At 56.8% G+C, this 27,724-nt stretch overlaps 4 protein-coding genes across 12 annotated transcripts in view; 2 read left to right on the top strand and 2 right to left on the bottom strand.

Annotated features, from left to right (window-relative positions):
- Positions 1 to 2,998, top strand: part of SCAMP2 (secretory carrier membrane protein 2) — a 36,521-nt gene extending 33,523 nt beyond the window's left edge. The window contains exons 8-9 of the mRNA XM_032271745.1: positions 1,203 to 1,323; positions 1,578 to 2,998. Of these exons, the coding sequence (XP_032127636.1) occupies positions 1,203 to 1,323; positions 1,578 to 1,712 (256 nt within the window). The 3' untranslated portion in view covers positions 1,713 to 2,998. The remainder of the gene's footprint in view (positions 1 to 1,202; positions 1,324 to 1,577) is intronic.
- A 518-nt stretch (positions 2,999 to 3,516) lies between these two features.
- ULK3 (unc-51 like kinase 3) lies at positions 3,517 to 10,162 on the top strand. 3 transcript variants are annotated; one of them, XM_032271742.1, is made up of 16 exons: positions 3,517 to 3,710; positions 4,283 to 4,423; positions 4,508 to 4,628; positions 5,226 to 5,330; positions 5,769 to 5,912; positions 6,109 to 6,191; positions 6,715 to 6,870; positions 7,054 to 7,159; positions 7,374 to 7,414; positions 7,677 to 7,779; positions 7,918 to 7,982; positions 8,067 to 8,145; positions 8,219 to 8,259; positions 8,611 to 8,658; positions 8,880 to 8,946; positions 9,069 to 10,162. In XM_032271742.1, exons 1-16 carry the CDS (start codon positions 3,609 to 3,611, stop codon positions 9,083 to 9,085), a joined length of 1,419 nt encoding a protein of 472 aa, XP_032127633.1. In that variant the 5' UTR covers positions 3,517 to 3,608; the 3' UTR covers positions 9,086 to 10,162. The 3 variants fall into 3 exon arrangements, with proteins under 3 accessions (XP_032127633.1, XP_032127635.1, XP_032127634.1); XM_032271744.1 differs by having other exon boundaries at positions 3,552 to 3,710; positions 4,585 to 4,628; XM_032271743.1 differs by lacking the exon at positions 3,517 to 3,710 and adding an exon at positions 3,752 to 3,946.
- A 5,821-nt stretch (positions 10,163 to 15,983) lies between these two features.
- CPLX3 (complexin 3) lies at positions 15,984 to 20,807 on the bottom strand. Its single transcript, XM_032271760.1, has 3 exons — positions 20,488 to 20,807; positions 19,276 to 19,363; positions 15,984 to 17,072 (listed from the first exon to the last, which is right to left on the bottom strand). The coding sequence occupies exons 1-3, from the start codon at positions 20,649 to 20,651 to the stop codon at positions 16,848 to 16,850; spliced, it is 477 nt and encodes a 158-aa protein (XP_032127651.1). The 5' UTR covers positions 20,652 to 20,807; the 3' UTR covers positions 15,984 to 16,847.
- Positions 20,808 to 21,573: 766 nt separating this feature from the next.
- LMAN1L (lectin, mannose binding 1 like) overlaps positions 21,574 to 27,724 on the bottom strand; it is a 12,831-nt gene continuing 6,680 nt past the window's right edge. For 2 of the 7 annotated variants that reach the window (XM_032271758.1, XM_032271753.1), the window contains 7 exons: positions 27,056 to 27,111; positions 26,390 to 26,522; positions 25,936 to 26,084; positions 24,640 to 24,707; positions 23,623 to 23,746; positions 22,851 to 22,978; positions 21,574 to 21,852 (listed from right to left, as the gene is read on the bottom strand). In XM_032271758.1, the coding sequence (XP_032127649.1) occupies positions 21,723 to 21,852; positions 22,851 to 22,978; positions 23,623 to 23,746; positions 24,640 to 24,707; positions 25,936 to 26,084; positions 26,390 to 26,522; positions 27,056 to 27,111 (788 nt within the window). In that variant the 3' untranslated portion in view covers positions 21,574 to 21,722. Of the gene's footprint in view, positions 21,853 to 22,850; positions 22,979 to 23,622; positions 23,747 to 24,639; positions 24,708 to 25,249; positions 25,322 to 25,935; positions 26,085 to 26,389; positions 26,523 to 27,055; positions 27,112 to 27,724 lie in introns of all 7 variants that reach the window. The other 5 variants (XM_032271759.1, XM_032271755.1, XM_032271756.1 and 2 more) reach the window with 5 other exon arrangements.

Raw genomic sequence — 27,724 nt, 5'->3', positions numbered from 1 at the left:
AATTAGCTAGGAGCAGTGGCAGGTGCCTATAATCTGAGCTACTCAGTACTCAGGAGGCTCAGGCAGGAGAATTGCTTGAACCTGGGAGGTGGAGGTTGCAGTGAGCTGAGATCATGACATTGCTCCCCAACCTGGGCTATAGAGCAAGACTCAGTCTCAAAATAATAATAGGTCAGGCGTGGTGGCTCACGCCTGTAATCCAAACACTTTGGAGGCCAAGGCGGTCGGATCACCTGAGGTCGGGAGTTCAAGACCAGCCTGACCAACATGGTGAACCCCCGTCTTTAAAAATAATAATAATAATAATAATAATAATTTGACCATAGGTGTATGGGTTCATTTCTGGAATCTCAGTTCTCTTCCATTATCTATTGATCTATGTCTATCTTTATGCCAGCCCTACACCATTTTAGTGACTATAGCTTTGTAGTAAGTTTTGAAGTCAAGAAATATGAGGCTATCCCTTTTACAGATGAGGACATGGGACTCAGAAAGGTGACAGCAAGTTGGCCAGTGATCCTCCTTCCCAGAGGGTGGGCCCTCAGAATTGAGCAGCCATGCTTTCCATACTCCCCACCCCCAAAGCAGCAGCAGAGGACCAAGCCCAGTGCTACCTTTTTTTTTTTTTTTTTTTTTTTGAGACTGGGTTTCACTTTGTTGCCCAGGCTGGAGTGCAATAATGTGATCACGGCTCACTGCAACTCTCTGCCTCCCAGGTTCAAGTGACTCTCCTGCCTCAGCCTCCCAAAGTGCTGGGATTACAGGAGTGAGCCACTGCACCCAGCCTTTTTTTTATTTTTTGTAGAGACAGGGCCTCCTTTTGTTGACCAGGTTGGTCTCAAACTCCTGGGCTCAAGCAGTCCTCCTGCCTCAGCCTCCCAAGGTGCTGAGATTACAGGCAAGAGCCACAGCACCCAGCCCAGTGCTGCTTCTGAGTCTGTGAAGGCAGCAACCACATCCCCCTTTCAGACCTCACATAATCAGAAGATTCCCCGTGTGAATGGGGTAGTGTGGGCCTGTCAGCCTTTGAGGAGGTCTGGCCTCTAACAGGCCAAGGGCTTCTGGCTCAGAGGGCTCCCTGCGCTGTGGGGAGACGCCAAAGTGATGATCACGACATAGCAGCCACTTAGAGAAGAGTCCCTTATGCTGACTCTGGGGCCCACTCCCACTTTGCTCCCTTTGGCCTCTTCCTCCCTTTGTAGCGGTTGGATTGCAGCCCTGTCTACACTGGGCCAGGATGCCCTGGCCGTATCAGTCATCATGATGGTGGTGGCTGGCTTCTTCACCCTCTGTGCCGTGCTCTCAGTCTTCCTCTTGCAGCGGGTAAGTGGTGTGGGCAGGGCTGACAGCAAATGGGAGGAAGCAGGTACCTGTTTGCTGCCCTTCCCATGAGATGTTCTTCACAACTGCGGTTGGACCTCCTGGCCCCACAAAGGTCCAGCACCTTTCCCCAGGCTCTGGGTGGGAAGTCAGGCAGTGCTGGGCTCCTGGTGACCCCTTTGGGAGTATAACCTGGATGTCTAGGTTCCTGGTGGGCCCAAAGGGCAGGCTCCTCTCACCCCACCCCTCTTCACCAGGTGCACTCTCTGTACCGCCGGACAGGGGCCAGCTTCCAGCAGGCTCAGGAGGAGTTTTCCCAGGGCATCTTCAGCAGCAGAACCTTCCACAGAGCTGCTTCATCTGCTGCCCAAGGAGCCTTCCAGGGAAATTAGTCCTTCTCTCTTCTCTCTGCTCCAGCTTTTCTCTCGCCTGCCTTGAGCTGCACTTATCCGTGGGTGCCTTATCTGGTGGTGGCTGTGCCCAGCACAGACCCCGAGGGGGGTCTTGCTGTGGCTCTTCCTCCTCCCTCAGTGACCAGCTCTCCCTGGAAGGGGAGGAAGGGACAGGGACTTTTTTTTTTTTACACACACAAAAAAACAAAGCCATCTTTCCTTCTCTGGTGGTGCTTTGGTAGGATTCTTCTGTCTCTGGAAGCAGTGGGACTGAAGTTCTCTTACCCTTGTAGACACACAGACGCCCCACAGTTGGGATCACTGGCTGACCTGGGCCCACCCCAGCTGGAGTTTTCTGCCAGGGTCCTGGGCCTCGACTCCCTGAACCCTGCAGGCCTGGCCTGAATCTGGCTTCTCAGACACAGCCCAACCCTTTCTGCCCAGACTGGGAATAAGCCTCTCCGAGGCTCTGGCAGACAGCCCTGCTCCCCAGGTCACTGTCTCCAGGCTTCCAGAGAAGGCTGGTTGGCTCAAGCTCTTCCCTGCCTCATGGTCCTCATAAACAGATTCATAGCCCTTTAGCCCCCTGCACGCTTCTGCTGGGGACAGCACTTTGAGCCCTCTGGAGCTCCCTTGCCAAGCCTTACTCTCTTTAGACTTTCTGAACGTGCAATGTGGTTGGTGGGATTTTGGGAGGGACCAGGGACACTGACCCCAAGCTGTCCTGCACAGCGTCTTCTAGGAGGGTGGGGTCTGCCTGTCCTGATGTGGTTGGTTTGGCCGTTTGCTGTGACTTCCCCTCCCTCTGAGGGACAGCTGCCTTTGCCTCTGCCTCAGATGCCAGCCACCCCGCCCATGCCCCCCATCAGCAGGATCCAGACTTTCAGGAAAGGCAGGGCCAGTCCAGAACCGCATCCTTCAGCGGAGACTTATAGGCCATCTCTTGGAAGGCCCCCTAATTCCCGAGTGGAGTCTGGCTTACACCCCAGGGGGTGTGTCACTGTGATGGGCACCTAGAAGTCCATCCTTAAAACCTGCATCCTATCCCTCAAGGCTGCCGACCGGGTTTGTGGACTGGGGGGGCCTTTCCACTAAACTAGCCTCCTGCGCTGGGCCCGAGGCAGCCGCAGGCCTCCAGCCGCTCAGGCAGTCCCCAAGCCAATGAATGATACTGGCAGGGGCTGGGCTTTTATAAACTCCTTTCTGGTATTTTCTCCCCTCTATGTACAAATGTATATGTCTCAATTTTTGTGCTTGAATAAAAATAAAAAGACATTTTCAGACCACACTGGTTCTCATGTCCGGTGGACTTGGGAGGAAGGGGCAGCCCACAGGATTCGGGGCCGGGCGCTGCTGCTAGGCTTGGAGAGCGGGGACAGGTCAATAAACAGGAGAGCAATAAACAGGTCGTCAAGGCCCTTCCTCAGAAGAGTGAAAAGCAGCTGGAAGCTCCGGGAAGCCAACGCGGCCTCTTCCAAAGATGCCTTCTCGGCTTTCAGAGCTGCGGGTCCTGGGGCGGCGCCTCCTGGACGCCGTCGCCGCCACACGCCCACTCCGCCGCCCGCGCCCACGAGTGAGCGATCTCTAGATGCCTCTGCGCCCGCTGGGAGTCCCCGGAGGCCGCGCCGGCCGTCCTCCGCTCACTTCTCGGCTCGCACGGGCCTCCGTGTCCCCTTGCGGGCCTTGGAAGAACTAGAGGGGCGCGTCCAGTGAGACGCGTGGACCAGGGAAGAGCGCCCGGAGCGGGGCGGCGCAGCGTCTCGGCTGCGCGCTGCACTTCCGGCGGGCGGCGCCGTGGGCCGCTTGGAGCCGCCCCGCGCTCGCCCCGCCCCCGCCCCCCCCACCGGAACCTCCGCCCGCAGCGAGGAAGCGCCTGCGCGAGCGCGGGCGGCCGGGATGGCGGGGCCCGGTTGGGGTCCCCCGCGCCTGGACGGCTTCATCCTCACCGAGCGCCTGGGCAGCGGCACGTACGCCACGGTGTACAAGGCCTACGCCAAGGTGGGTGCCGGCCGCTGGCCCCGTGCCCACCAACCCGGAGCGAGCCCGGCTGGTGTCAGCCGGGGAGACTCCGAGAGGTTAGCGATAGCGTGGGAGCAGTTAGGGGCGGGAGGCCGGCTTCGCCCCAGCCGGATCCTCGGCGGAGGTTGGAGCCGACCGCCACGCTTAGGTCTCAAAAAACGAGCGCACCTGCATCCACCTGCAGGGTCAGTGGCTGAAGAACAGGCTCCAAACAGGTTACCTGGTGGGCTGGGAGGAGTCTAGGACTGGAGCCAGTTAGGAGGCAGAGTGGGCGGTTCTAGACCCCTGAGTGACAGGTCTCTGTCAGGGGCACTCTAGAATGCAAAGAAATGGGTCTTCTAGCCGAGGGTTGGAAAAGACCAGGCTGGGTCGGGAAGCCAGGATTCCAGAGCCCACCTGCCTCACTGGCCTCATGAGGGAAAGCTGGGAAGCCCGGTGCTGGTGTGCAATAGGGCAGGGTAGGGGGACAGAGGGAACCAGACGGAGCCTTTCCAGCCAGGCAAGGGTCCGGGCCCCCTCAGGGCAGAGCCCCCAAATCTCCTGTCCCGCAGAAGGACACTCGTGAGGTGGTAGCCATAAAGTGTGTAGCCAAGAAAAGTCTGAACAAGGCATCGGTGGAGAACCTCCTGACAGAGATTGAGATCCTCAAGGGCATTCGGCACCCCCACATTGTGCAGCTGAAAGACTTCCAGGTGTGAGCCTGGGGCGGGGCTGCTGCCAAAGGGAGCTGGAGAAGGGACACTCTCTTCAGGCTGCCTCTCTAACTCTAACCACAGTGGGACAGTGACAATATCTACCTCATCATGGAGTTCTGCGCAGGGGGCGACCTGTCTCGCTTCATCCATAGCCGCAGGATTCTGCCTGAGAAGGTGGTGCGTGTCTTCATGCAGCAATTAGGTAAAGGCCTGTGACCCTAGCCTGACACTCTGTCCCTTGTTCTCTGCATCCCTCGCACCCCCCGCGCCATCACACCCCTCCCCCAGGCTTAGAGACTTGACACACATTGCAGTTGCCTCCTGCACAGCCTGGAATTTTAGGGTCCTGTTTATCTTATACGCTCAGCCCTTGCTCAAGGATGCCGTGGGTGAGATGAGGGAGGCGCCCTCCCCTGTGGGGTGTTCAGGTTTCCACATGCAGAGCATAATATAAGGATCTTGCAGAACATTCCAGAGCCCTGTGAGTAGGACTCAAGTGCTGTGCCAAGGAAAAGAGCAAGATTCTCAAGGGCTGGGCATCCAGGGAGGCTTCTGGGAGGTGGGGAGACTTGTGAAGGGGAAGAGGGGAGGAGGGTGGGCACTCCGGGTAGGGTGGCAAACTCCTAGAAGTGGTGAGGTCCTTGTGCTTATATGGAAAACATTAGACCAGCCAGGCAGGAACTGGGGTCGTGCAGGCTTGAGGAAGCAGATGTGCGAGGAGGCAGCTGTGAGCCCAGGAGGTGAGAGGCAAGTGGGAATGGGCTCTGACCTGTCTCTCTTCATGGGTCCTGCTCCTCAGCTAGCGCCCTGCAGTTCCTGCACGAACGGAATATCTCTCACCTGGATCTGAAGCCACAGAACATTCTGCTGAGCTCCTTGGAGAAGCCCCACTTAAAACTGGCAGGTCTTTGTCTGGAACAGCAGGGTTTGAGGTCTGGAGACTGTGACTCCCATCTGTGGTCACATAGGAGGGTTTGTGGCGGGAGAGTAGGAAGTGGTGACCTTTGAAAAAATTTGGACAAGAATTGACGCTAGAGGCCATAGACTGTGGTAGAACCTAGCCTGAGAGGACAGTGAGAGGGTGGGGGCTTATCCATGTAGCTGGTGTCATCAGGTGGGCTTCCTAGGAAAAGGTGCCTGAGGGAACTGTGCAGGATGGGTAGGTTTTACATCCCAGAGGCAAATATAGGAAGGTGTTCCAGGCTAATGATGAGCAGAGGCTTGGAAATAGGGTTGATCCGGGCGGGTCTGGAGGGTGGAGAGGAGCCCAGGGTGAGGCTTACCAAGCCAGGAGCAGAAGCAGCTGGAATTTGAGCCCTGCTGCCTGGCCTCTTGCCTGCAGACTTTGGCTTCGCACAGCACATGTCCCCGTGGGATGAGAAGCACGTGCTCCGTGGCTCCCCCCTCTACATGGCCCCCGAGATGGTGTGCCAGCGGCAGTACGATGCCCGCGTGGACCTCTGGTCTGTGGGGGTCATCCTTTATGGTGAGACCCCTTTTCCCTGCCTCTCACCCTGAGGCCTACACTGTCCTCTCTGGGCCACTCCTGAAGGGTTCTGATGAAAACTGACTGCTGGCTTAGGGCCCTTGCTGAGGGGCGTCAGGCCCCCTCTTCCCCAGGTGTGGGCCAGGCCAGGCTTGACACATCCCCTCCCAGCCTTTGCTCTGCCTCCCTTCCACAGAAGCCCTCTTCGGGCAGCCCCCTTTTGCCTCCAGGTCATTCTCGGAGCTGGAAGAGAAGATCCGTAGCAACCGGGTCATTGAGGTGGGTCTGTCAGGACCTTAGCAACCATTTGAAGGGGGCGGAGGGAGTCAGGGCCCTGAGGGTTTAGACCTCCGTCTCGCTTGCACAGACTGGAGTATGGGCTCCAGGCTGCCTTCGTAGTGCAGGGGCATGCTCTAGGCTGGAAGTGGAGGTGCGGGGCTGTCCCAGGGATTCTGATCAGCCCCCAGTAGGCAGCACAGGGCCTATTTTGCAGGCCCTTGTGGAGAGAAGGCCAAAGCAGAGCCAGGCCCAGCTTTCCCAGGAGCATAGTCCAGGGAGGGAATAAGGACCCATAAACACAATTCTAGCTCAGCTCAGGGCTCCAGCGTGGGTGCACCAGGAGCCCAGGGATGGAGGCCTGGCTCCCCATTGGCGACATCATCTTGACCTACCCTGTTCCTCCCTGGTCTCAGGTTCTCCACCTGTCCAACATGTATGTCTGGGGTTCCTCACAGACCTCTGGGCTAGGGGTGTAGGTTCTGGAGCCCAGTGTGATCTGTCGCTGCCGTCCCCTTCCCTGCAGCTCCCCCTGCGGCCCCTGCTGTCCCAAGACTGCCGGGACCTACTGCAGCAGCTCCTGGAGCGGGACCCCAGCCGGCGCATCTCCTTCCAGGACTTCTTTGCGCACTCCTGGGTGGACCTGGAGCACATGCCCAGCAGGGAGAGTCTGGAGCGAGCAGTGAGCAGGCGGGTGGGGATGGGGTGGGCTGCAGGTGGGCTGGAAGTCTCATTCCCCACTTTGGTGGTGAATAGGTGACTCGCCCAACAGAGACAGAGGGCAGGCTCAGGGGGCTGATCTCCCATCCTGGTGAGCGTGGGAGGGTAGGGAGGTGGACCTGACCCTGATCTGCCCATCCCCCAGACTGCGCTGGTGGTGCAGGCTGTGAAGAAAGACCAGGAGGGGGACGCAGCAGCTGCCTTATCGCTCTACTGCAAGGCTCTGGACTTCTTTGTACCTGCCCTGCACTGTGAGTCATAGGCCATGCCTGAACCCCTGGGTGCAGCAGGGATGGGAGTCATCCGTGGCTGCAGTAGGTGGATTCCAGAAGTTCTCCATCGAGAATTTTGTAGGCGATAAAGCAGAGCATAAACCTGGAATGTTGTGTTTTGAGGGATTCCAGAGGGTTCGGTGTGGGGCAGGGGTTCCCCCAGATTCCTCATGTGAAGCCCCGCTTTCTGCAGATGAAGTGGATGCCCAGCGGAAGGAGGCAATTAAGGCAAAGGTGGGTGAGAGTCCCCATGAGGAAGTGGGGGGCAGGGGGTAAGGCCCGGGGACCCCCGGGCCCCTAGGGAATGGCTCTCTTAGAATTGGAGCTTCCTCTCCTGCAACACAGAGCTGGAAATGGGTCAGGCCAGGCTCATTTGCCCCCTGACGTGTTTATAGCTTGGGGCAGTCACTAACAACACAGAGGGAGAACTTGGACGTGGGTTCTGGCAAGGGCAGCGTTTGGGGCAGCCCCTCCTCAGGCCCTTTTCCTGCTGCAGGTGGGGCAGTACGTGTCCCGGGCCGAGGAGCTCAAGGCCATCGTCTCCTCCTCCAATCAGGCCCTGCTGAGGCAGGGCACCTCTGCCCGAGACCTGCTCAGAGGTAGACTCTGGCTCCTGGCTGACCCCAGGACCCCCAGCAAACCTCCCCACAGCCCGAGTGGGAGGCAGGTGGGAAGAGGCATCCTGCAGTAAATAGGCAGTCGGCTTCCCTCACCCTGAGGCTTTCCTCTCATCCCAGAGATGGCCCGGGACAAGCCACGCCTCCTAGCAGCCCTGGAAGTGGCTTCGGCTGCCATGGCCAAGGTTTGTGCCAGTGGGAGGGGTCCAGGGGGGTGGGGAGGTATCCTGGCCATGACCCTAACTGGCCTGGTATTCATGTGGCTGCAGGAGGAGGCCGCCGGCGGGGAGCAGGATGCCCTAGACCTGTACCAGCACAGCCTGGGGGAGCTGCTGCTGCTGCTGGCAGGTGAGGGCCGCCATCTCTGCCCCCGACATGGCCCCTGGCTGCCCTGACCTCACCACACGCCCTTTCTTTACAGCGGAGCCCCCAGGCCGGAGGCGGGAGCTGCTTCACACTGAGGTGCCCACTGAGCTTGAGAGGGTTGGGGGGCTTCCTCTTCCCTTTGTCTCTGCTCTTATCTGTGGGGACCTCCTTGGGTTTCCTCTGGAATGCGCCACCCTCAGGGTGTTCTAAGTGGAAGTTGAACCATAGGGCCGGGGTGCTCAGACAGGGCAGTGGAGGATCTGGGAACCCAGCAGCAAAAAGTCTGGGAAGGCTTCCTGGAGGAAGGAGCAGACAAGGGACTCAGGCGGCAGGTTGTTCTGATGGGGCAGAGGGTTCTGGAGAGCATCAGGGGTGAGGAGGAATTCTCTTTGAACCCCCCTCCCCACCACTCTCCCGCACACCCAAGGGCATATCTTTCTTTGGCAGGTTCAGAACCTTATGGCCCGAGCTGAATACCTGAAGGAGCAGGTCAAGGTGGGCACGTTGGGACCACGCTGGGGCCAGGGTCTGTGGGTTCTGATCGTTTCTGCCTGTGGCTGTCATCCCCGTCCTGCTGGTGTATGTTTGCTCTCCCGCCTCCTCTGAAGGCCTCCCCGTCCCCGTCTCTGTCCTTCACTGTCTCACTTGCTCAGCACTGTGTGCTGTGGCTGCCTCTGGCTGCCTTTCACCCCTTGCACTGTCTTCACATCCCACAGATGAGGGAATCTCGATGGGAAGCTGAGACCATGGACAAAGAGGGGCTGTCGGAGTCTGTTCGTAGCTGTGAGTTCTGCCCTGGGGTCGATCCTCCATCCAAGGAGGGGTGGTGGCTGGAGGCCCTGGGCTCTGCCTCCTTTACCAAAGACCTGAGACTGGTCCTCTCCCATTGTCCCCCTCCCTCCCAGCTTGTTCCCTGCAGTGACTCCAGAAGAATGACTGGGCAGATGTGAACCATCTGGGGCAGAGTCTGACCCAGGCTGGCGCCCAGGATGAAGCGGCCCACGGCAGCCTTGGCAAGCAGGCTTCTTGGATGCACAGTGCTGAGACCCCCTCATCCCAGAGTCCCCAGCCTCCCTCAAGTTACTCTGCACCCCGCAGAGGGTTTGATGGCCATCCTGTATGCAGGAGGCGAGGGCAGGACTCTGGGAGAACAGCATTTCTTTCACAAGACCTTTGTTATTCTCTGGTTACTGGGTCCTGTGTCTGTCCGTTTTGGGGCATGCAGCAGTCTATGGTTTTTTGCTCTGAGTAGAGGGCAGGGGGCCCCTGCAGGGCACTTCTGTGCTTGCCCTCGCCCTGTCAGCAGGCAGCGGTGCCCCTGGCCTGCCCTTCCTGGGACCTCTTATTCCACCTCAGCTCCTCCTTGCACTGGAATGGGGCACTCCAGCACCCCTCAGGGACCATCCACCCCCCAGAACCCACCAGTCTTCCTGGGAATGCACACCTGCCCGCCATTTTGGTACTTTAAGTTAATCCTCCAAGCATGAAAGTTGTAAGCGTGGGGCAAATTTAAGAAGCCCATGCCTGGTTCCTGCCCTGGCCTAGGGCGCACCAAGGAGGGGTCCTTGGTCCTCATCCCTCCCAGCTCCGTTCCTCTTTGGGACCACACTAGCCACAGTGCAGGCCTTGTGCTGGAGTTTGAGCCTGGGGACGGAGACCTGGGGACAGTCTGACCCAGCGCACTCCAGGGTACCCACTTCTAGGCCTGCTTTGCCACTACCCCAGTGTGAAGGCCTGGGCAAGCCCCTTTCTGGGTCTGGGTCTCCACATCTGTTCAATGGGGCTGATACCTCCACAGCCCACAACATAGGCACTTATGAGGACAAAGTGAATTTAACCTGGAAAAGAAAGACAGATTCTTTTAAATAATCAGCAGGTGTTGGTGATTGCTAGTCCTTCTGCCCTTAAATGCCTTCTTGGGCAAGAGTTGTCTGTCCTCCCTGCAGGACGCTGAGTGTCGAGTGTAATTCATTGTTTCTCTATTAAATTATTTTTTCTACTTGCGCATCTCTTCTTGCCGTAACAAGAACAAGAGGGGTGGCTGCTGCCCGCAGGCTGGGGCAAGAAAGGCTGCAGCAAAAGCTGGGGAAACTGAGGTAGGGCTGGGGAGGCCTCGGGCTGGAGGGGGATGCTGGGAATGATAGCTACGTCTGCCCTCAGCCCCCAGGGATCCAGGAGAAAGCCTGACCAGTGTCATTCCTGCCCACACCCGGGCGACTGGCGTGGAGAGGATTGCAGGCCTGAGGAGCTTTGCTCAGCTCAGCTCCAGGACTGCAGTCTTCTAAAATGCTCTGCCCTCCACACCACGCACTGTCCCACCCGACACAGGATCTCCTGGCCTCTTGCCCCCTCCTGCCCTGGGCCAGTAAGGGAGCAGTGAGCTGGACTGGGGTGAAGGGGCATCTTTTTTTTTTTTTTGAGACGGCATCTCACTGTCACCCAGGCTGGAGTACAGTGGCAGGATCTCGGCTCACTGCAACCTCCGCCTCCCGGGTTCAAGCGATTATCCTGCCTCAGCTTCCTGTGGAGCTAGGACCACAGGCGCCTGCGACCACACCCAGCTAATTTTTGTATATTTAGTACAGATGGAGTTTCACCATGTTGGCCAGGCTGGTCTCCAACTCCTGACCTTGTGATCCACCTGCCTTGGCCTCCCAAAGTGCTGGGATTACAGGTGTGAGCCACTGTGCCCGGCCAGGAAGGGGCATCTTTTGAGGTGTCATGCTCACACCCAGCCCCCAGGGACTTCATTTCCATTAGGCTCTGTACCCTGGCCTTCCCTCAACCCCACACACTCCCAGGTGTCAGTCTGACCAGCACTTGTTGGGAGTAGGAGGGGAGCAGTTCCTTAGACTTACCCACGTGTCCCCCACCCCACCCCTGTTGCTCAGTCATCCGGGGGTTTCGTACTAGGACTGGAACAGACTCTGGGAAATAGTCTCCCTAAAGCCCTGGCCTGGCCACTGGGGGGCAGTGTGGAGCAGTGTCCCAGAGGGCAGGAGGAGCTGCTAGAATTCTGGCTCTGCTGCTTGGTCTTGAAGTTTGGGATCCATTGATTAGCCTATTTCTTCATAAAATGAGGTTGAGGATAAGGGCCCCATGAGAATTTGTAATGAGATACTGCACGTGGGCATGGCATACCGTAAGAATACAATAAAATGTGATTTTCAGATCTAGGGAGAGAAATGTATGTCAGATTATCTCTGGAAATGGGCCAGACAAAAAAGCCTCAATACATAAAGTGAAGGAACAGGAGGGGAATGAATGGACCTGGTTGAGTGGATGAATTGAGAAGATGGGAGAGGCTGAATGCGGTGGCTCATGCCTGTAATCTCAGCACTTTGGGAGGCCAAGGCAGGCAGATCACGAGGTCAGGGGATCAAGACCATCCTGGCCAACATGGTGAAACCCTGTCTTTATTAAAAATACAAAAATTAACCGGGTGTGATGGCGCACACCTGTAATCCAGCTACTCAGGAGGCTAAAGCAGGAGAATCGCTTGAACCCAGGGGACAGAGGTTGCAGTGAGCCAAGATTGTGCCACTGCATTCCAGCCTGGGGGGCAGAGGTTGCAGTGAGCCAAGATTGTGCCACTGGTGACAGAGTGAGACTCCGTCTCAAAAAAAAAAAAAAAAAAAAACATGGGAGGAGGAGTGGAAATGAAAGATGAGATGGAAGACTAGAGAATTGAATGAAGGGCAATGGAGAGAGGGTTGGCCCACCAATTCCAGCTGTTTATTTGTGGTCACTGCATCGGCTGGCTGAGAACAGAGGCCTAAAGTTATTACGAAGGTTCGTGTGGAGAGTAGTGGGCCCCCACAGAGAGGATTCAGTACGCAAAAGGCCTAGGGACTGAGGCTGCTGGAGGAGCCCCTGGGAAGGGGCCCTCCTTGAACAAAGCATCTGGATGGCCTCTAGGTTGCTCCTGTGTCCAAGCCGCCTGCCAAGCAGGGAGGCGGCCCAGTCGGAGGCTGGGGTGAGGCGGGGAGGGCTTGCTTCTAATGGCAGAGGCCTGTAGGAAACGTGCAGACCACTTTCCGAAGGTCATGTTTTCCTTCTTAGGGGACAGAATTGTTTCCACCTGTCACTTTCAACACTCCAAAGGTGCCCAAAGCAGGACGGCTACCTCCCAGCAACATTCGGGGGACAGCCCTATCCTCCTACCGCCATCAGTCACCTAAGCACAGAGCCAGCCCTGCACCAAGCCGGGGAGCCTGAGCTTTCTAACCGCCAGCCCTGGAAGATGCACATGGGCCTCGGGAACAGATAAAGGGACCCAGGTGTCCCTGTGTCCAGCTGGCCCTTCCTTACCTTCTTTACCCGGATGTGGGAAAGGACATAGAACCTTTGTTCCTGCGGAAGGTCATCTAGAAAGGCTCTTGTCCCCAGAGGCCAGGTTGCTGTCCCAGCAGTCCCTGAAAGGGCAGTGGTCCAACAAGGAGGCTGGGGCCTGAGGGAAGGAGCACATCATCAATGACGGCTTCTCCGGAGGAAAGCATACCTGCACCTACACACAGCAGATCCCACAGACACAAGAAAGCCATGTGCAGGCTGACAAACCCCCGCTGGCCCCCCACACACTTACCCTCATGAGCACACACGCAGGCGCAGCTCTGCTGAATGAGGTTAAGGCCACCTCAGTGGTGCTGCTGCTCCCCTGAGCTCAAACCTCAAACGGCCTCTGGGGACAGCTCTGCCTGGTGGGCACTGGGTTGGAGGCACAGCAGTGGGCCCTGTGACTAAACCCCCCAGCCCCACCTCAGGTCTGTGGGAGAGAAGACAGAAGCTCCGCCTCACAGCTGAGTGTCAGCTGGGTCAACAGGCACTGTCAGCAGCTCAGCTCAGCTAACAAGCATGTCCCAGATGTCCCCAGCGCCTGCCTGGGACCTCCGGTGTCTGAGGAGGAACCATCTGGCTGTTGAGGGAACGGGAGATCCTCCGTGCTCCAAGCCCTGGTCACCCTCCCCAGTTCCTCCCTGGGGACCAGCTGGCCTTGGGAAAGTCACTTGTTCTCTTGGCACCCTCTTCCTGCTGGGAACTGGGCCTGAGCTGTCCAGGTGGGTGGAAGGCAGGGGACTGTAGGCTCCTTGGGTAGGGTTTCTTTGAAATCTTGTACATTGTGAAACCACAGCCCCTGAGAGTAAGAGGTGGCGGGACAGGCAACCATCTCTGACTCTTCTCTCCCGCTGTAGGGGTTTAGGGGAGTTGGAGGGGCTCTCTTAACCACCTTTTTTCTTTTCTTTTCTTTTCTTTTTTTTTTTTTTTTTTGAGATGGAGTTTCGCTCTTGTTACCCAGGCTGGAGTGCAATGGCGCGATCTCGACTCACCGCAACCTCTGTCTCCTGGGTTCAGGCAATTCTCCTGCCTCAGCCTCCTGAGTAGCTGGGATTACAGGCACGCGCCACCATGCCCAGCTAATTTCTTTTTGTAGTTTTAGTAGAGACGGGGTTTCACCGTGTTGACCAGGATGGCCTCGATCTCTTGACCTCGTGATCCGCCCGCCTCTGCCTCCCAAAGTGCTAGGATTACAAGCTTGAACCACCGCGCCCGGCTTTTCTTTTCTTTTCATTTTTTTTTTTTTTTGAGACAAAGTTTTGCTGTTGTTGCCCAGGCTGAAGTGCAATGGCGAGATCTCGGCTCACCGCGACCTCTGCCTCCCAGGTTTAAGCGATTCTTCTGCCTCAGTCTCCCAAGTAGCTGGGATTACAGGCATGCACCACCATGCTCAGCTAATTTTGTATTTTTAGTAGAGATGGGTTTTCTCCATGTTGGTCAGGCTGGTCTCAAACTCCCGACCTCAGGTGATCTGCTGGCCTAGGCCTCCCAAAGTGCTGGGATTACAGGCGTGAGCCACCGAGCCTGGCCTTAACCACCTTTTAACATTTCATGTATGCTCAGACTGCCCGCAAGGGTACTGAGGAAGGAAAGGGGAAAAGAAAAGGAGGAGGGAGGGAGACGAGGTAGGAGAGGGCCTGGAACGTCAGGCTCCTAACTACGGGGTATAATGGGGTTCTAGGCAGAGGGTGAAATGGGAAGTTTTGACAGCAAATGTCTGTGGCCCTCACATCACACCAGGTGGGTGGACCAGTCACAGGACAAATGTGTAAATGTCCTATTTTGACATTTGATTGTCTAAGTAAGAGAGGGTAGGAACAGCTTGGGAAGAGAGTAGTAGTCGATGTATTCAGGGCCCTCGGGCTTGGGAGTTGGGGGGGGCAGGTGCAGAGGAGGAGCTTCAGTTGGGTCAAGTCAGCCCCCAACTTCGGGCAGCTGCAGGACAGGCTCTGAGCCAGGAGAGCAGCAAGGGCTGAGGGCACACAGGTGGGACGGGTGTGGACTGACAGAGACCCAGATTGCAGGGCTGATGGGGAGGCCAGGTATGCCCAACAGAGCTGGGGACCCCTCAGCCTGCCCTCATTGTCCATCTCTGCCTGAGCCCCACAGCCTCCTCCACCTCTTTCCAGGGATAGTGCAAACCGGTCAGGGCTTCTTGGGGTTCCGTTCCCAGCGTGAAGGGGAAAAATGTGGGGGCTTAGCCCTCTCCCGATCCTTAATCCAGGTTACAACCAGCCCTGCTTTGACAGGGTTCAGTAAGTGCAAGTCCCCCAGCTCCCACTGCCCGCCACCCCTGCCTCTCCCTCTCGGCCCTGCAAAGCACTGAGGGGGAAGGGGTCTGTCCAATCCCATTAGGCAGAAGGCCCCAGAGGGTGGAGTGCTGACGTGGGCCTCGCTGCTGACGCTGTGGAGGCAGCCCATGACCCCCCTACCTGGCTTGGGGCTCTGGCTCGGGTCTCCTCCAGCTCTGAGAAGGTCAGGAGGAGGCCCTGGCCTGGGGGCAGCCTGGGAGCAGCTGAGGCCCAGGCCCGTTCCCTGGGGACACTCAGGAGAGTGAGACCAAGCATGACAGCCCAAGCAGCAGACAGGACTGGGCCTGTGTCCCTCCCTGGCCTGTCTCCCCTCTTCCAGCTCCACATGGCCTCCTGAACAGGTTCGATGTGCCTTGTTCTTATTTTACAAAGAAGACCTCATGGTAACTTTGCCCTTGAAACCCAATCCTCAGATGGCTGCTCCTGCCTGTAAACCTTGGCTGGCTTCCCCACAGGCCAGGCCCGGGACTCCAAAGTGGGCACCTGGAGTTAGCTTGTAGCACCTTCCTCCTGCCTGGGCCCCAGGGGGCAATCAGCTTGGCAAGCTTCCTGGCTGGTTTCTTAAACAAACCTCCCCTGCGCCCTGCCCCTTGGCCCCTGCCACAGGTGAGCGGGATGAGATCTGTGCTCTTGGAAGAATTTTTTTGGAAGAATGAATTACGTTTATTGATATGGTCTGTCATATGCCAAGGGTTACTCTTTGAAATGTGTATTATTACTATTTGAGGGAGAGGGGGATTCTTCATTTTACAGGGGGCAAGACAGCCTGGAGGAAGGACAGGACATGCTCTGAGTCATCACAGTGCAGGGCTGGAATGCAGCTGCTCTGCTGACTTTCTTTTTGCACATCTTCTTTCTCCAGGGTGAGGAGGGGCGTAGGCACAGGCACCCGAGACAGCTGCACTCCAGCCCCGGCCCCACCTGTGGTTTCAGTGATGCCCCACAGGCCCTGTCTTCCCCATGTACTGGGGCTGCTCCATCCTCCTCAAAGCCCAGACCTACTCCATAGGCCCCAGACCCCACCCTCACCCAGGGCCCCAAGAGAACAGAGCTGGAGACACTTCCACTCCTAAAGCTGGATGCCTTCTTCCTCCTGTGAAGCTGTCGGTGGGGGGTGGAGGACACCCCTCTAAGGCAGCCTCGGGGGGCTGTGAACTCTAAGATTCCTGGAAGCCAGTAAGAAGGGGGAGGGTAGGCACACCATTTGGGATTTTTATTTTTCACTGAGCTAGGAGAGGAGATTCCAGCTATGGAATCCAGAGAGAGTTCTACAGGAACAGAACAGAAATTGGCTGGGCCCTGGGCCCAGAGAAGGCCTGGAGCTGCCTGGGCTTACTGTTCAGTGCCAGCTTCATCCTTGGCACCCTGCCTCTCACACAGCATCGCTTCGGCTCCCAGAGCCCACAGTGGCAGCCGCTGGAGGCTGTGGCGGCAGCTGCTACCCTGCCCAAAGAGGGGTGTGGGCTTGGCTCTGAGAGGCCAAGCCAGAAAGAGCCTTAGAAATCATTCAGGCCATTCCCATTTTACAGATGATGAAATAAGGCTCAGCCTGCTATCTGCCGAAGTTATCTGCCCAAGCTCTCTCTCAGAGTATCTTGAGTGTTCGCATCTGAAGGGGCTGGACACGCAAGGGAGCCGGCCTGTGTGTGTATGTCTATGTGTGCCGGGATGCATCTGTGGCTTCTGTCTCCGAACGTGCCAGGGGGTTTGTGTCATTGTGTGTCTCTCTATGGGTGCAGGAATTTGGGGCTGTGGTCAGAGGGATGGGCCTGTTCCTACAGTCTTGGGGGGCCTCCACAGGCTGAGCTGGTGGGGAGGGTCCTGAAGGGTAGGGTGAAGATGGGGACTTTGCTCCCTGTAGAGAGGAGGAAACCAGAAGACAGGCTTGGGGCACGGATGACACAGGTTTTGGAACTAGGATGGGGCAGGGAAAACAAAGCCCCAAATGGAGTATGGGTCCCTGGAAGTTGACACACTCTTAGCCCTCATGGGGTTCCAGCCCTCTGGCCAGCCCAGTGGGTAACCCCGGGGAAGTGGTCACATGACGTGGCACTTGTCAGCTGATTGCTTGAGGTCCCCCAGTGTGGCCTGGGCCTTGTCCTTGAGTGAGCCCAGGTCCAAGCCAGGGAGGCTGGCCAGCTGCCCGAGGACTGAGGCCTTCTCCTCCTCCTCCTCTGTGTCCTCCTCGATCATCTTGGCCAGCTCCCGGGGCAGCTCCACGTCTCCACCTGCCATCTGGATCTGGCTCTCATCTGTCTCGTTCTGAAGGGAAGAGGGCATGGGGAAGGGTGAAAGACTGTGAGGACCCAGAGTTGAGAGGGCAGGGAGGAGGCTTGGACTGGGTTCCAGGTCCCTAGATTCTATTTTTTTTTTTTTTTTTTTGTAGAGACAAGGTCTCCCTATGTTGCCCACTCTGGTCTCAAACTCCTGGGCTCAGGTGATATACCCACCTTGGCCTCCCAAAGTGCTGGATTACAGGAGTGAGCCACTGTGCCTGGCCCCCTAGATTCTTGAGTCCCATGTTCCAGTGAGCTCAGCTCCCACCCCACATCCCAGGATCAAGCGTTTGATGCTTGAACATGGAGACTTTTCATATTACCTTACTTCACTCTGAGATACGGAAGGACCAGCACAGTGAGTAAAGACAAAATGAAAATACCTATGAGTCACACTGTTACAGTCAGCTAAGACATGTTTTGACTCTTGTTATGCTTAAGGGTAAACCAAAAATAGTGATGGGTACCATTTATCGAACATCTATTACATGGCAGACATTGAGCTGGGTGCTTTTAATTCTCACAATAACCCTGTGAAGTCCGTAAGTATTGTTACCTCCACTTCAGAAATAAGGAAATCGAGGCTCACAGAATTTAAGTAACTAACTTGAAGTTACTTAGGTAAATTGTCCAAGGTCACACAGGTAGGATGTGGGGGAGCTAGAGTCAAACCTATGCCAGCTAGATTCCAACATCTGTGCTTTTTTTGCATGACACCTACAATGGACATTGCCCTTCACTGTTCTTCTGGGGGGTGCTGGAGCTTTCCAGCCCATGTCCTACTCAGATGCATCCAAGTCTTGCCTCTTCTGCTTAACTCTGACTTCCCTGATAGCAGATGTCTCTTACATGCCTAGCGCAAGCATCTGAAGGATGATTTTATTCCTAGGAGAGTTTGCAGTGAGGCAGGCTTTCTGGACCGGCTTTCCCCATGAGAGATTTCCAAAAGATTGGTGCCCTGTGGGGAGTCAGAAGCAGCTGGGGACTCAGTAAATATTTGTTGAATGAGTAAATGTGATGTTCATATATTTGGTCGTTCAATTCAAGTGGAAGATCAAAGTCAGGAGTGCTATAGCCCTGTGCTATTTTCCCCGGAACCCAGCACAGTTCTGGGTGAGGGAATCGGCCCTATCCTGCACAGTGCTCTTTGCGATTTGGGGACTGGGCAGGTCCCGTCTGGGCTGAAGTGTTCCCTCTCTTAAATCCAATGGCTAGAGCTGAGAACCAAGAGATGCCAGTGCTGTGGGAAGTCCGGCTCACGGAGTGGCCCACCTGAAGTGCACATAGCCAAAGAAGTCTATGTGCGCTTTTTTGGAATGAGGAGGAAGAACAGGAAGAACAGCACTAGAGTGATATTCTGGGAGAGGTTTGTGCTTCAGTCCCCTCCTCAGACGGCAGGAGCCGCACACTTATATGTCCATCTGGTGCTGCACTGCCCAGGGGAGCGTGGGGGCAGGGATCTCCTGAGATATAATCTCTGGCTGCTTGGCTGGCCAAGGGGGTACTTGGCTCTCTACGGGCAGGCTCCATGCCCTGGAAAGCAGCCTGGGGCTCTGGAACAAAGGCAGACTCAGAATTCACAGGCTTGAGGTCTGATCCCAGCTCTATGGCTCACTGGCTGTATGACCTTAGCCAAGCTCCTCCATCTCTCTGAGCCTCAGTTTTGTCATTAGTGGCTGTGGGTGATAGCTGCCTGGCAGCATTATTGGGGGTTAGATGAGGACATGAAGTTCAAGTACTTGGCACACACAGGACCTCTCTCCCCCACCTTAAGTTTTGTCCTCTAGTAGGTTCAAAACCCCCGAGAGCACTCACCTTGGCAGTCAAATCTACTGCTTTCTGCCTCCCCCATGTCTTTCTCTGCCCAGGTCTGGCCTAGGCTTGTTGGGGGAGCAGGGGGTGGAGGATAGAAGAGGCCTAGATTGGCTCCAGAAATACAAACCTGTCTGTCTCACAAGGACTGGGGTTCCCTCAGCACTAAGCCCTGGCCCTTGGTGGGTGCAGGTTAACTATGAGTGAGTGAATGAATAAATGAACAAATGAATGAGTGATGAGTGGGAGAAGGAAGGATCTAACCAAGCACCCTGTGAATCTTACAGCTGAGGGCTGTGGTGCCCAGGATGGGGCGAAGGAGTCCTGATCCCAGAGCTCAGGGTCCCAGACTTGCCTTGCAGCCGGAGCCAGCTTACCTTGGGTAGCCGGTATTTATCTCGGAAGTGGCTCCGCAGTGTGGCCCGCTCTGCCTTCCTCTGTGTGAACTGTGCATCCCGCTCCATCCTGCAGGGTCACCAGGGGCAGAGTCACCCCAAGGGAAGAGTGAAGTGTGTTGGGGTCTTTGAGGGAGGGACAGAAGGGGTCTCCAAGTCCTGGCAGCTGCTGCATTGGTCCCTGTGTCTGGGTCTCTGCTGCCTCTTCCCATCACAGTGCCCTTTGTCATCTCTGCCACTGGATGGAACTAGGGGGTCAGGGTGGCAGTCTGTCTGGTTCTCTCTGCAGACCCTAATTATTTGTCCCTCATGGCCTCCAACTTGGCGTGTTGTTCCCTCCCTGACAAGCTATGTCATGTGGGGGAAAGTATTCAGGACAAACTTGGGTTCACATCCCAGCTCCACTACAATTTTAGGTATATCCTTGGGTCACTTACCTTCCTTTTCTGTAAAATAGGGATGCAATTTTGCAACCCACAAAACCGTTATCAGGATTAAGTGAAATAATAGCTGTCATTTATGAGGCTTTATCTTGTGCCAGGTGCTGTGCTAAACAGTTTACATGCATTGGCATCGAATCTTCATAAATATCAAGGCATGTATTATGATTACCATCCCCATTTTCCAGAAGAGAAAACAGAGGCACAGAAAGGTTAAGCAACTTGCCTAAAGTTACCCAGCTAATAAGCAAAGCCAGGCTCTGAATCCAGTAGCCTAGCAGCAGAGTCCAGAACCAAACTCTTTCCCAGCACTGTGGGGACACAAGTGGGCTGAATGTCTGTGAGTGCCCCATCTCAGGGTCTGCCTCCGCGACTCTGAGCCTCCTTGGTTGCACCACTTTTTTCAGAGGCTCAAGCTCAGAGGAGCCCCATTTGGAAGACATAGGCAGCTGGGACCAGATCGGATTAAGGGATTATTGTTTCATCAGAAATGCACGTGCATCCCCCTCCTCGTCCCAGGCTCCGGCCGCCCCTCCCCCCACTCCCCTTTGGCCGGAGTATGAAGCTAAGCGGGGTTTTGGGTTTGAGATGGGATGGCTCTGGGAGCAGTGTAGAGGACACCTCCCGGTCTCTTACCACGTCTAGGAAAGTAGGGGAGAGGGGATTGGGACCTGAGGCTGGCCCCGGGATGGACCGAGCAGTTGTAGGGGTAGGGAGGGGGGGTCACTGGAGCCAGGAAAGGGATCCCACTCACTTCTCTTCCACCAGTTGCTTCTGATACTCCTCGTACTCCTCTCGGCTCATGCCCTGAGCTTCGGCTGCTGACTTGTCCCCATCCCCCTTGTCCTCGCCGCCTCCCAGGCTCCCGGTGAGGTTCTTCAGCTGGCCGCCCACCATGGTCTTCACCATGAACGCCATGGTCTTCGCCGGCCGGGGCACGGGGCGCCTGCTACCACGCGCCAGGCACCGGGCACATCTGCGCCTACTTCAGCACTAGGTCTCGCGGACAGCTCCGCCGCGGGCCCGCGCCCCACGCTTGGCGCCGCCCGCCGCCCGCCCCCGCCCGGGCCCGCCCCCACCTCCCCAAACCCCTCCTCACGGGGGGCGGGGGGCAGCACGGGGCTGAGAAGGCTGGACCACGTGCCTGCTCCCCACTCCCGCCTCCCCCACGTGCCTCCTTCAACGCCGAGCTCCGCTGGGCACTGCTGACAGCGGATTAGGGCCTGCGGTGGTGGGGTCGCTCCCCCGGGAGAGGGGCTGAGCTGATAGACTCCCGGAACCCTATTCCCTAGCCTCCTCCAACTTTCTCCTCTCCTGGGCCAGCTGCGAGATCCAGGTAGCAGCAAGGGGTAAAAACCCAGCCTTGGGCGACCCCCATTTTCTCTACCCACCCAACTCACTGAACCCAGCGGCTGCCCAAAGAGCTTGTCGCTGGGAAAGGGAGGGAGACCCGATTGTGCGAGCGGGAATCCCAGTTATGGTTCCACGAGTTGGCCTCTCAGGGTTCCTCTGTCACGCGCCTCCCCAGCTGCCCCCGGAGCAGCTGGGAGTGGGGAGGGAGAGAGCTGCTCAGTGATGCTGGCTGGGCCAGGAGGAACACTGGGAGACACTGCTCCCTGTTCTGGGTGAATTTGAGGACAGAGTTATACACATCATGGCTCTGTTTCCTTCCATAGTCCAGGGCTCAAAGCCTGTGGGGTATCTGGTCTTTTGGAGGTTAAGCCAGTCCTTGGCCTCCCTGCCTGCTTGGAGTGCACTCCCAGCCAGCTACTCAGAAGGGGTGGAAGCCTTCACAGAGATTAGGGTGAGGCTGAAGGAAGACCAGCATGTCACAGCATGAGGAGAGGGAAATCACGTTTAATAAGGTGGGAATGTGCTGAAAGCTCAGGTGTAGGTGGGAGCTGGGCATGCAGACGGAGAGGATACTGACCAAGCCCCCATCGCAGACACCGCCTGCTTCCCAGTGATGCAAAGTGGCTCTGAGGTGGGTCAGGCCATGCTGGCGGGGAGAGGCTGCCTCCTCACAATCCCCGGGGCCCTAGGGGTGTGTGGTTCAGGACACAGAGGAAGGCTACCTGTGGACAGACACTCCTGAAGGCTGTTGTCCAGCTTCTGCCTGCTGCCAGAGAGAAGGTTACAGGTTACTTGTGTCTCTCCTTTATAGGCTTTTGAAAAACCAAGGCTCTCATCCTCGCCTTGCTACACTGATTGCACCACAACCTTCTCTGTTCTGGGACTTTCTGTGGCTCTTTTGGCCTGCCACATAAAGTCCACGCTTCCCCCCCCGGGCATATAAGGTCTGTCCCAGTGGCTCCAGGCTGATTGCCACCACTGCGCTCCTGTGCATGTGCACGAGCCTGTGATCATTTCCACCTTGTGCTTTTTAAAGCCTAGCTCATTTCGCTCTTCCTCCAGGACCATCCCAGCCCACACAGACTCTTCTTGTCTTGAAATTCCACCAACAAAGATCGTCAGTCTCGTTGCTGAGGCCCTTAGCACACCCCACGTCTCTAAGTGGTGCACATTCATTCATTCATCAAACACACACCAAACAAAACCAGTGACTTCCTCCCACCTTTTCAGGTCTCTTTGCTCAGTTTCACAAACTGGTCCTGCCTTTTGCTCCAACACTACTGAACTTCCATGTTTTCTCTAAAATACTATGTTTTTCTCATGCCTCCCTGCCTTTTCTCATGCTGTTCTCTCTGCCTCTATGCCTTTACCTATCTTGTCAGGGTGGAAAACTCCTCATTACCTTAATGACCATATCAAATGTCCTTTCCAGGTTGATTCCCTAACCAAGTGGGGTCAAGTGTGTTCTCCTGTGCTCCTGTAGCCCCTCAGCTTCCTGACATCATGGCATTGACCACATGGGGTCAGTTAGACCTGTGTGAGTGAGCTCCGTGGGAGCAAGACCCAGATGGGGCTGGGGGCTGAGCAGGTGGTCAGTAGTGCTGGGTGAGAGAATTGGCCTTATCCTGCGCTGTGCTCTTTGCAATTTGGGGACTGGGCAGGGCCTGTCTGGGCTGAAGTGTCCCATCTTCTAAATCCAGTGGCTAGAGCTGAGAACCAAGAGATGCCAGTGCTGTGGGAAGTCCGGCTCATGGAGTGGCCCACCTGAAGTGCACGTAGCCGAAGAAGCCAACGGTCTGAATGAGGAGGAAGAACAGGAAGATGCCAGGCTGCAGGCACGAGGAGGCCCTTGAGGGCTGTCTAGGTGGGCGGGGGGCCTTGGCTGCTGCATTCTGAAAGGGGAAAGTCTAAGGTCCTAGCCCAGCCCAGCTTCTTACCCATAAGGAGAGGGGGACCTGGCATCTGGGTCATGGGCATGCTCCGTTTCCCTCCTCCAGGCTTGGAGTGTCCTGGCTCTCATCCAGGGAACTTGGAGAGGGTGCAGTGTACAAAGCTGCCTCCCCTACCTCAGCTCCCATGGTTGCATCTGTGGGAACAGCTGGGAAGGCCTGGGGCCTGGGATCATCAAGGGACCCAAGGCTCAAGAGGAGAGAAAGAGAGAAGTAGAGAGCCCAAGACAGGGTGGGGGAGGGAACGAGGATGGGACAGGGCATGGGAAGCACTGACTCCACCACCGAACTCTGAATGATCTTGGGCACAGCCCACCCCGGTCTCCTGTGGTCATTGGGTATTGGATCGAGGGATGACCAGGGTCCTGCTGGTGCTGAGTCTGTGGGACTCTCCAAAGAGCAGAGAGGGCAGAGAGAAGTATCTGTGTCCTGGCACATATGCACGCACACACAGACACGGGCACAGATGTGCTTGGCAGTGGTTCTGGGAGGGGAGGGCAAAGGCAGGAGGGCTTGGGGCTGCAGAAGTGCTGGAAGAAAGGCAGCTGAGCCCAGACATCAGGGTTGGGTCCCCCATGCTCCCTCACCGCCGGGCCCTGAAGCTCCTTCTGCAGGAGGCCCAGGATGTGGTCCAGCTCTAAGAAATGGTGCTCAGTGCCCAAAGGCAGGTAAGAGACTCGGGCTTCTGTGGCCATGCGGACAGCTGCGTCCCTAGTCAGGGGTGGAAACCAAGTAAGATGACTCATTACCCCTTCTGCTTCACCCAAATGGCCTAATCATTTCCCAGTCCCCCAGGGGCAGCACGTGGGTGGGGAACAGGTACCATCGATAGGGCCCCTTCTTTGGGGCTGGTCTTTTCACCTCAAACCTTCTTCCTACATCCTGAGACTTCAGCTCAGATAGAGATCTCCCTAAAGTCCTTATTTGGACACATTGTGTTTCTCTGACCCCATCCAAAGGGGCTTCCACCTTCCCCCTCCACTCACACCCCTCTCCCCAGGATCCCCGCTCTGCCTTCCATCCCCAGCCCCCAGGGATTTAACTCCTTTCCTTCTTCTCATCTATGCGCCTCTCCACCCCCTACCCTAGGTCTCTATCCCTGTGTGTACAGAGGGGCGTTAGGCCTCCTCCACAGCATCCCCAGGACTCCCCCAAGCCCCAGGGCTCCAGAGGCCCAGCCTAGAGTGGGATATTGGGAGGCTAGTGGGGGCACAAAACCAAGTCAGGGACTGTGCCTCCTCCAACTGGTCTGATCTTGGCTGTGTTCCCTCTCCAAGAGCTCCCATCAAAATGCCCCTCATCCCAGGAGCTGCCACTGAAAGAGTGCTCAGATTTCCTAACCCTCCTGCGGGTGGGAGTGTTGGATGGGGGCCTTCATGATGAGCTTCTCCTGGAGAGAATTGCTTTTCAACTAGGACTTGAAAACATTAAACATGATTCAATTAAAGTCAAGTCAACTCAACAAACCTAACTCCACCCCCAGCCCTTCCAATGGACAGGCTGCATGCTGGGCGCTCAGGAAATGATGGAAGGAATGAAGGGCTAGTAGAGGAGCTTCAGGCAGAGAAGAAAGGTGGTGGAGGGGTCCCCACCCAGTCCCTTACCTCATCCCTTGCAGGGCCTGGAGCAGAGTCCACTGTCCATGGAGCAGGGCACTGAGCTTGGCAGAGTCCTGCAGGAGGGCCAGCTTTTCTTGTCTAGGGTCCAGGACATAGCCCCTCTCTTCTCAGAGCCCTCCTTCCCAGGGGTGCTGCAGCCTCTTCCTTCCAGAGGCCTTCCCAGATTACCAGGGCTTCCTTATTTGGACACATTGTGTTTCTCTGACCCCATCGGTAGGGGCTTCCGCATTCCCCCTCCACGCACGCCCCTCTCCCCAGGGGTGGCTGTTCCCTCCCAACAGTGGCCACTTTAGGGTTTTCTCAAAATCCCTCTCCCTTCTTTTTTTTTTTTTTTTTTTTTATAAAGAGGGGGTTTCACCATGTTGGTTGGGTTGCTCTGTCCTGGACAACCTCAGGTGATCCGCCGGCCTTGGCCTCCAAAGTGCTTGGATTAAGACGTGAGCCACCACGGCCGGCCAATCCCTCTCCCTTCTAAAAGTGGTTCTGTCCCCTGAAAGAGGCAGAGGCCCAGCCCAGTCCGCTCTGCCCTGATTCGCCCAGGGCATCATCCAAGCTGGGGCCAGTGCTGGCCGACACCCAGTGTTTGGGTCCCTGCCTTATTGAGTGACCCGGAGAGGTGGCCACCCCTCCCTGGGGTGGATGGAATCTGGCAGAAAGAGTCCAGGGCCTGGAGGTAGGATCAGAGAGGCCTGGCCCTGGAGTGTGAGTCCCCCCCGCTCTTCCCCACACTAGCAGCCCAGACTAAGCTGCTCTGGCCCGAGGGAACAAGATTAAAACCTCGAGCTGTCAGAGCCCAGCAAAGTCCACAAGAGCTGCTGGCCTCCTCTGCCCAGTATCTAACACCTTGGCTGAGTTTAGCTCTCAGGCCCCCAGGCTGGGCATGACCTGAGGCGTGACTCCCTGGGGGAGGAGCCAGATGGCAATGGAGATGAAATGAGGCTTCTGGTGCAACTGAGCATTAAGCAAGCCGTATGCAAATCGCATGTGAAGCTACATGCAAATTAGCACCTAGTCTATTTCTGTCATTCATCTACAGAGCCGAGTCCAAATATCTGGCATCTCCTCTCCCTGGCCTCAGCCTCAGCCCCAGCCCCGTGGCTCCGTGCACATTTGCTTGTGCAGAGATGCCATCCCGCATGCTGCCCTGCCCCATCCTGTGACCTGCAGCATTTCATCCCTGCCCTCCTTTCCCTCCAGGCCTTGGGGGAGACTAGTTCCTGACTACAGTGCCTGCTCCTCCTTCAGGCAGGTGGAGCCTTGAATGCCTGCAGGGCTACTCACCCAGCCTCCGTCAGGCCTGGCCTGGCCTGGGGGCCCCAGCTGCTTCCATTGCCTCTCAGCCTGGGCCAGCCGCTCGGAGAGACTCTGCAGAGCCTGCAGCGTCCGGCTGTGTCTGTCCAGCGTCTCCTCCAGGTCAAAGAGCCTTTCCCCTGGGGATTGGGGCAGAGCTGGGGTGGGCAGCCAGCCATGGTGGGCAACAGAGCCTATCTTATCGTTGGGGGGCTTCTTGGAGAGGGGGGCCAGAAGGTGTGGCTGCTGCCTGCAGGACCCTCTCCTGGAAAATGAGTCTGGGTGGTAAGGTGGGGATGCGACAGAACACTTGGGCCCAAGGCCTGCTTAGATATGGCTTCCTCAGGCCTCAGTTTCCCCTTTGATGAAAGGACTCCTGGTTATAAGGGTAGAGGATGCTGTGATACTCAGATGGGTGCCACCTGCCCACTCTCTCTGTCCCTACCGTCTTCTTGAGCTTCAGAATCTGACTTTGGAGTTACATCCTCCCTGGTGCCCAGGCCCAGCCTTGCCCGCAGTCCTTCCAGCTGCCTCACCAGGCGGAGCTGCTCCATCTCCAGGACGGGTTGAGGGGGAACCTGGGGGAGGAAAGCAGAAAGTCAGGCCCTAAACCCATGAGGGATCCAGAGGCAAGGGGAGCCTTCCCACAGGCCCCCCCCCCCCACAAGCGCAGTCCCTCCTGGCCACCTGGCCCTGCAGTTTGCAGCCGTCTTGAGCTCTGCCTTCACGAAGATCCCCACCCTCTTCCTTCCCTGCGGTATAGGCCTCAGTCCTGTACACGCTGATCCACAGCTTCTTTAAGCTCATCTCTTCCAGGCAGCCTTCCTTGAGCCCCTGACTGGTTGGGACCCCTCCTCTCTCCTCCCACAGCCCCCTGTGCCTTTCAAGACCTGGCACTGATGACTCTGAACTGTAATGTCACAGCCTGACGCAGCCAGCCTGCAAGGCCTTGCAGACCAGGCCTGGCCCGCGGCACTGCCCAGCACAAGGTCTGGCCTGAGCAGAGCTCAGAGGCCAGCTGGGGGTAAGGGCTGGAATGGAGGGCACCCTGACATGGCCGAGGGCAGGGTCGCTGAGCTGCCACTCCCAGGTAGGCCAGGGCTGGCATCACCTCTGGGCCGGGCTCCCTCAGGCTGAAGGTCAGGAAGGACAGGACATCATGATCATCTGGAAAGGGACAGATGAAGAGGAAGTAAGACCCCTCCACCCAGCAGCCCCCTCGCCCAGCCTTCATCCTCAGCGCCATGATGCTTCACCGAGGAAAGAGCGGTGACTTTGGGCCACCGTCTGACGCTTATCTTGCTCAACTCATAGGAAAGGTGTGAGGGTTGACAGGTGGGTGGTGAGGGCTGAGCCTCAGGCTCTGTCAGAGGTAGGCCCCTGTGAGTGGCAGAGCTGGACAATCCCAAAACATCCTGGGCTAGGGCCGTGGCAGCAAACCAAGTGACACTCTTGGGCTCCCAGACACAGTAGCAGCAACTTTGCAGTGGCCACCTCTCTAGCATAGCTCTGACCGCGTCACTCTTTCCTCCTCAGAAACCAGACCAAAGGAGCCCGCACGGTGGCTCACGCCTGTAATCCCAGCACTTTGGGAGGCTGAGGCGGGTGGGTCACAAGGTCAGGAGATCCAGACCATCCTGAACAACATGGTGAAAACCCGTCTCTACTAAAAATACAAAAAATTAGCTGGGCGTGGTGGCGTACGCCTGTAGTCCCAGCTACTCGGGAGGCTGAGGCAGGAGGATCACTTGAACCTGGGAGGCGGAGGTTGCAGCGAGCC

The sequence above is a fragment of the Sapajus apella genome, unplaced genomic scaffold (assembly GCF_009761245.1).
Source record: "Sapajus apella isolate SASKATOON/1434 unplaced genomic scaffold, GSC_monkey_1.0 scaffold248, whole genome shotgun sequence".
Classification (NCBI taxonomy): Eukaryota; Metazoa; Chordata; class Mammalia; order Primates; family Cebidae; genus Sapajus; species Sapajus apella.
This window is presented reverse-complemented; position numbering and strand designations above follow the sequence as displayed.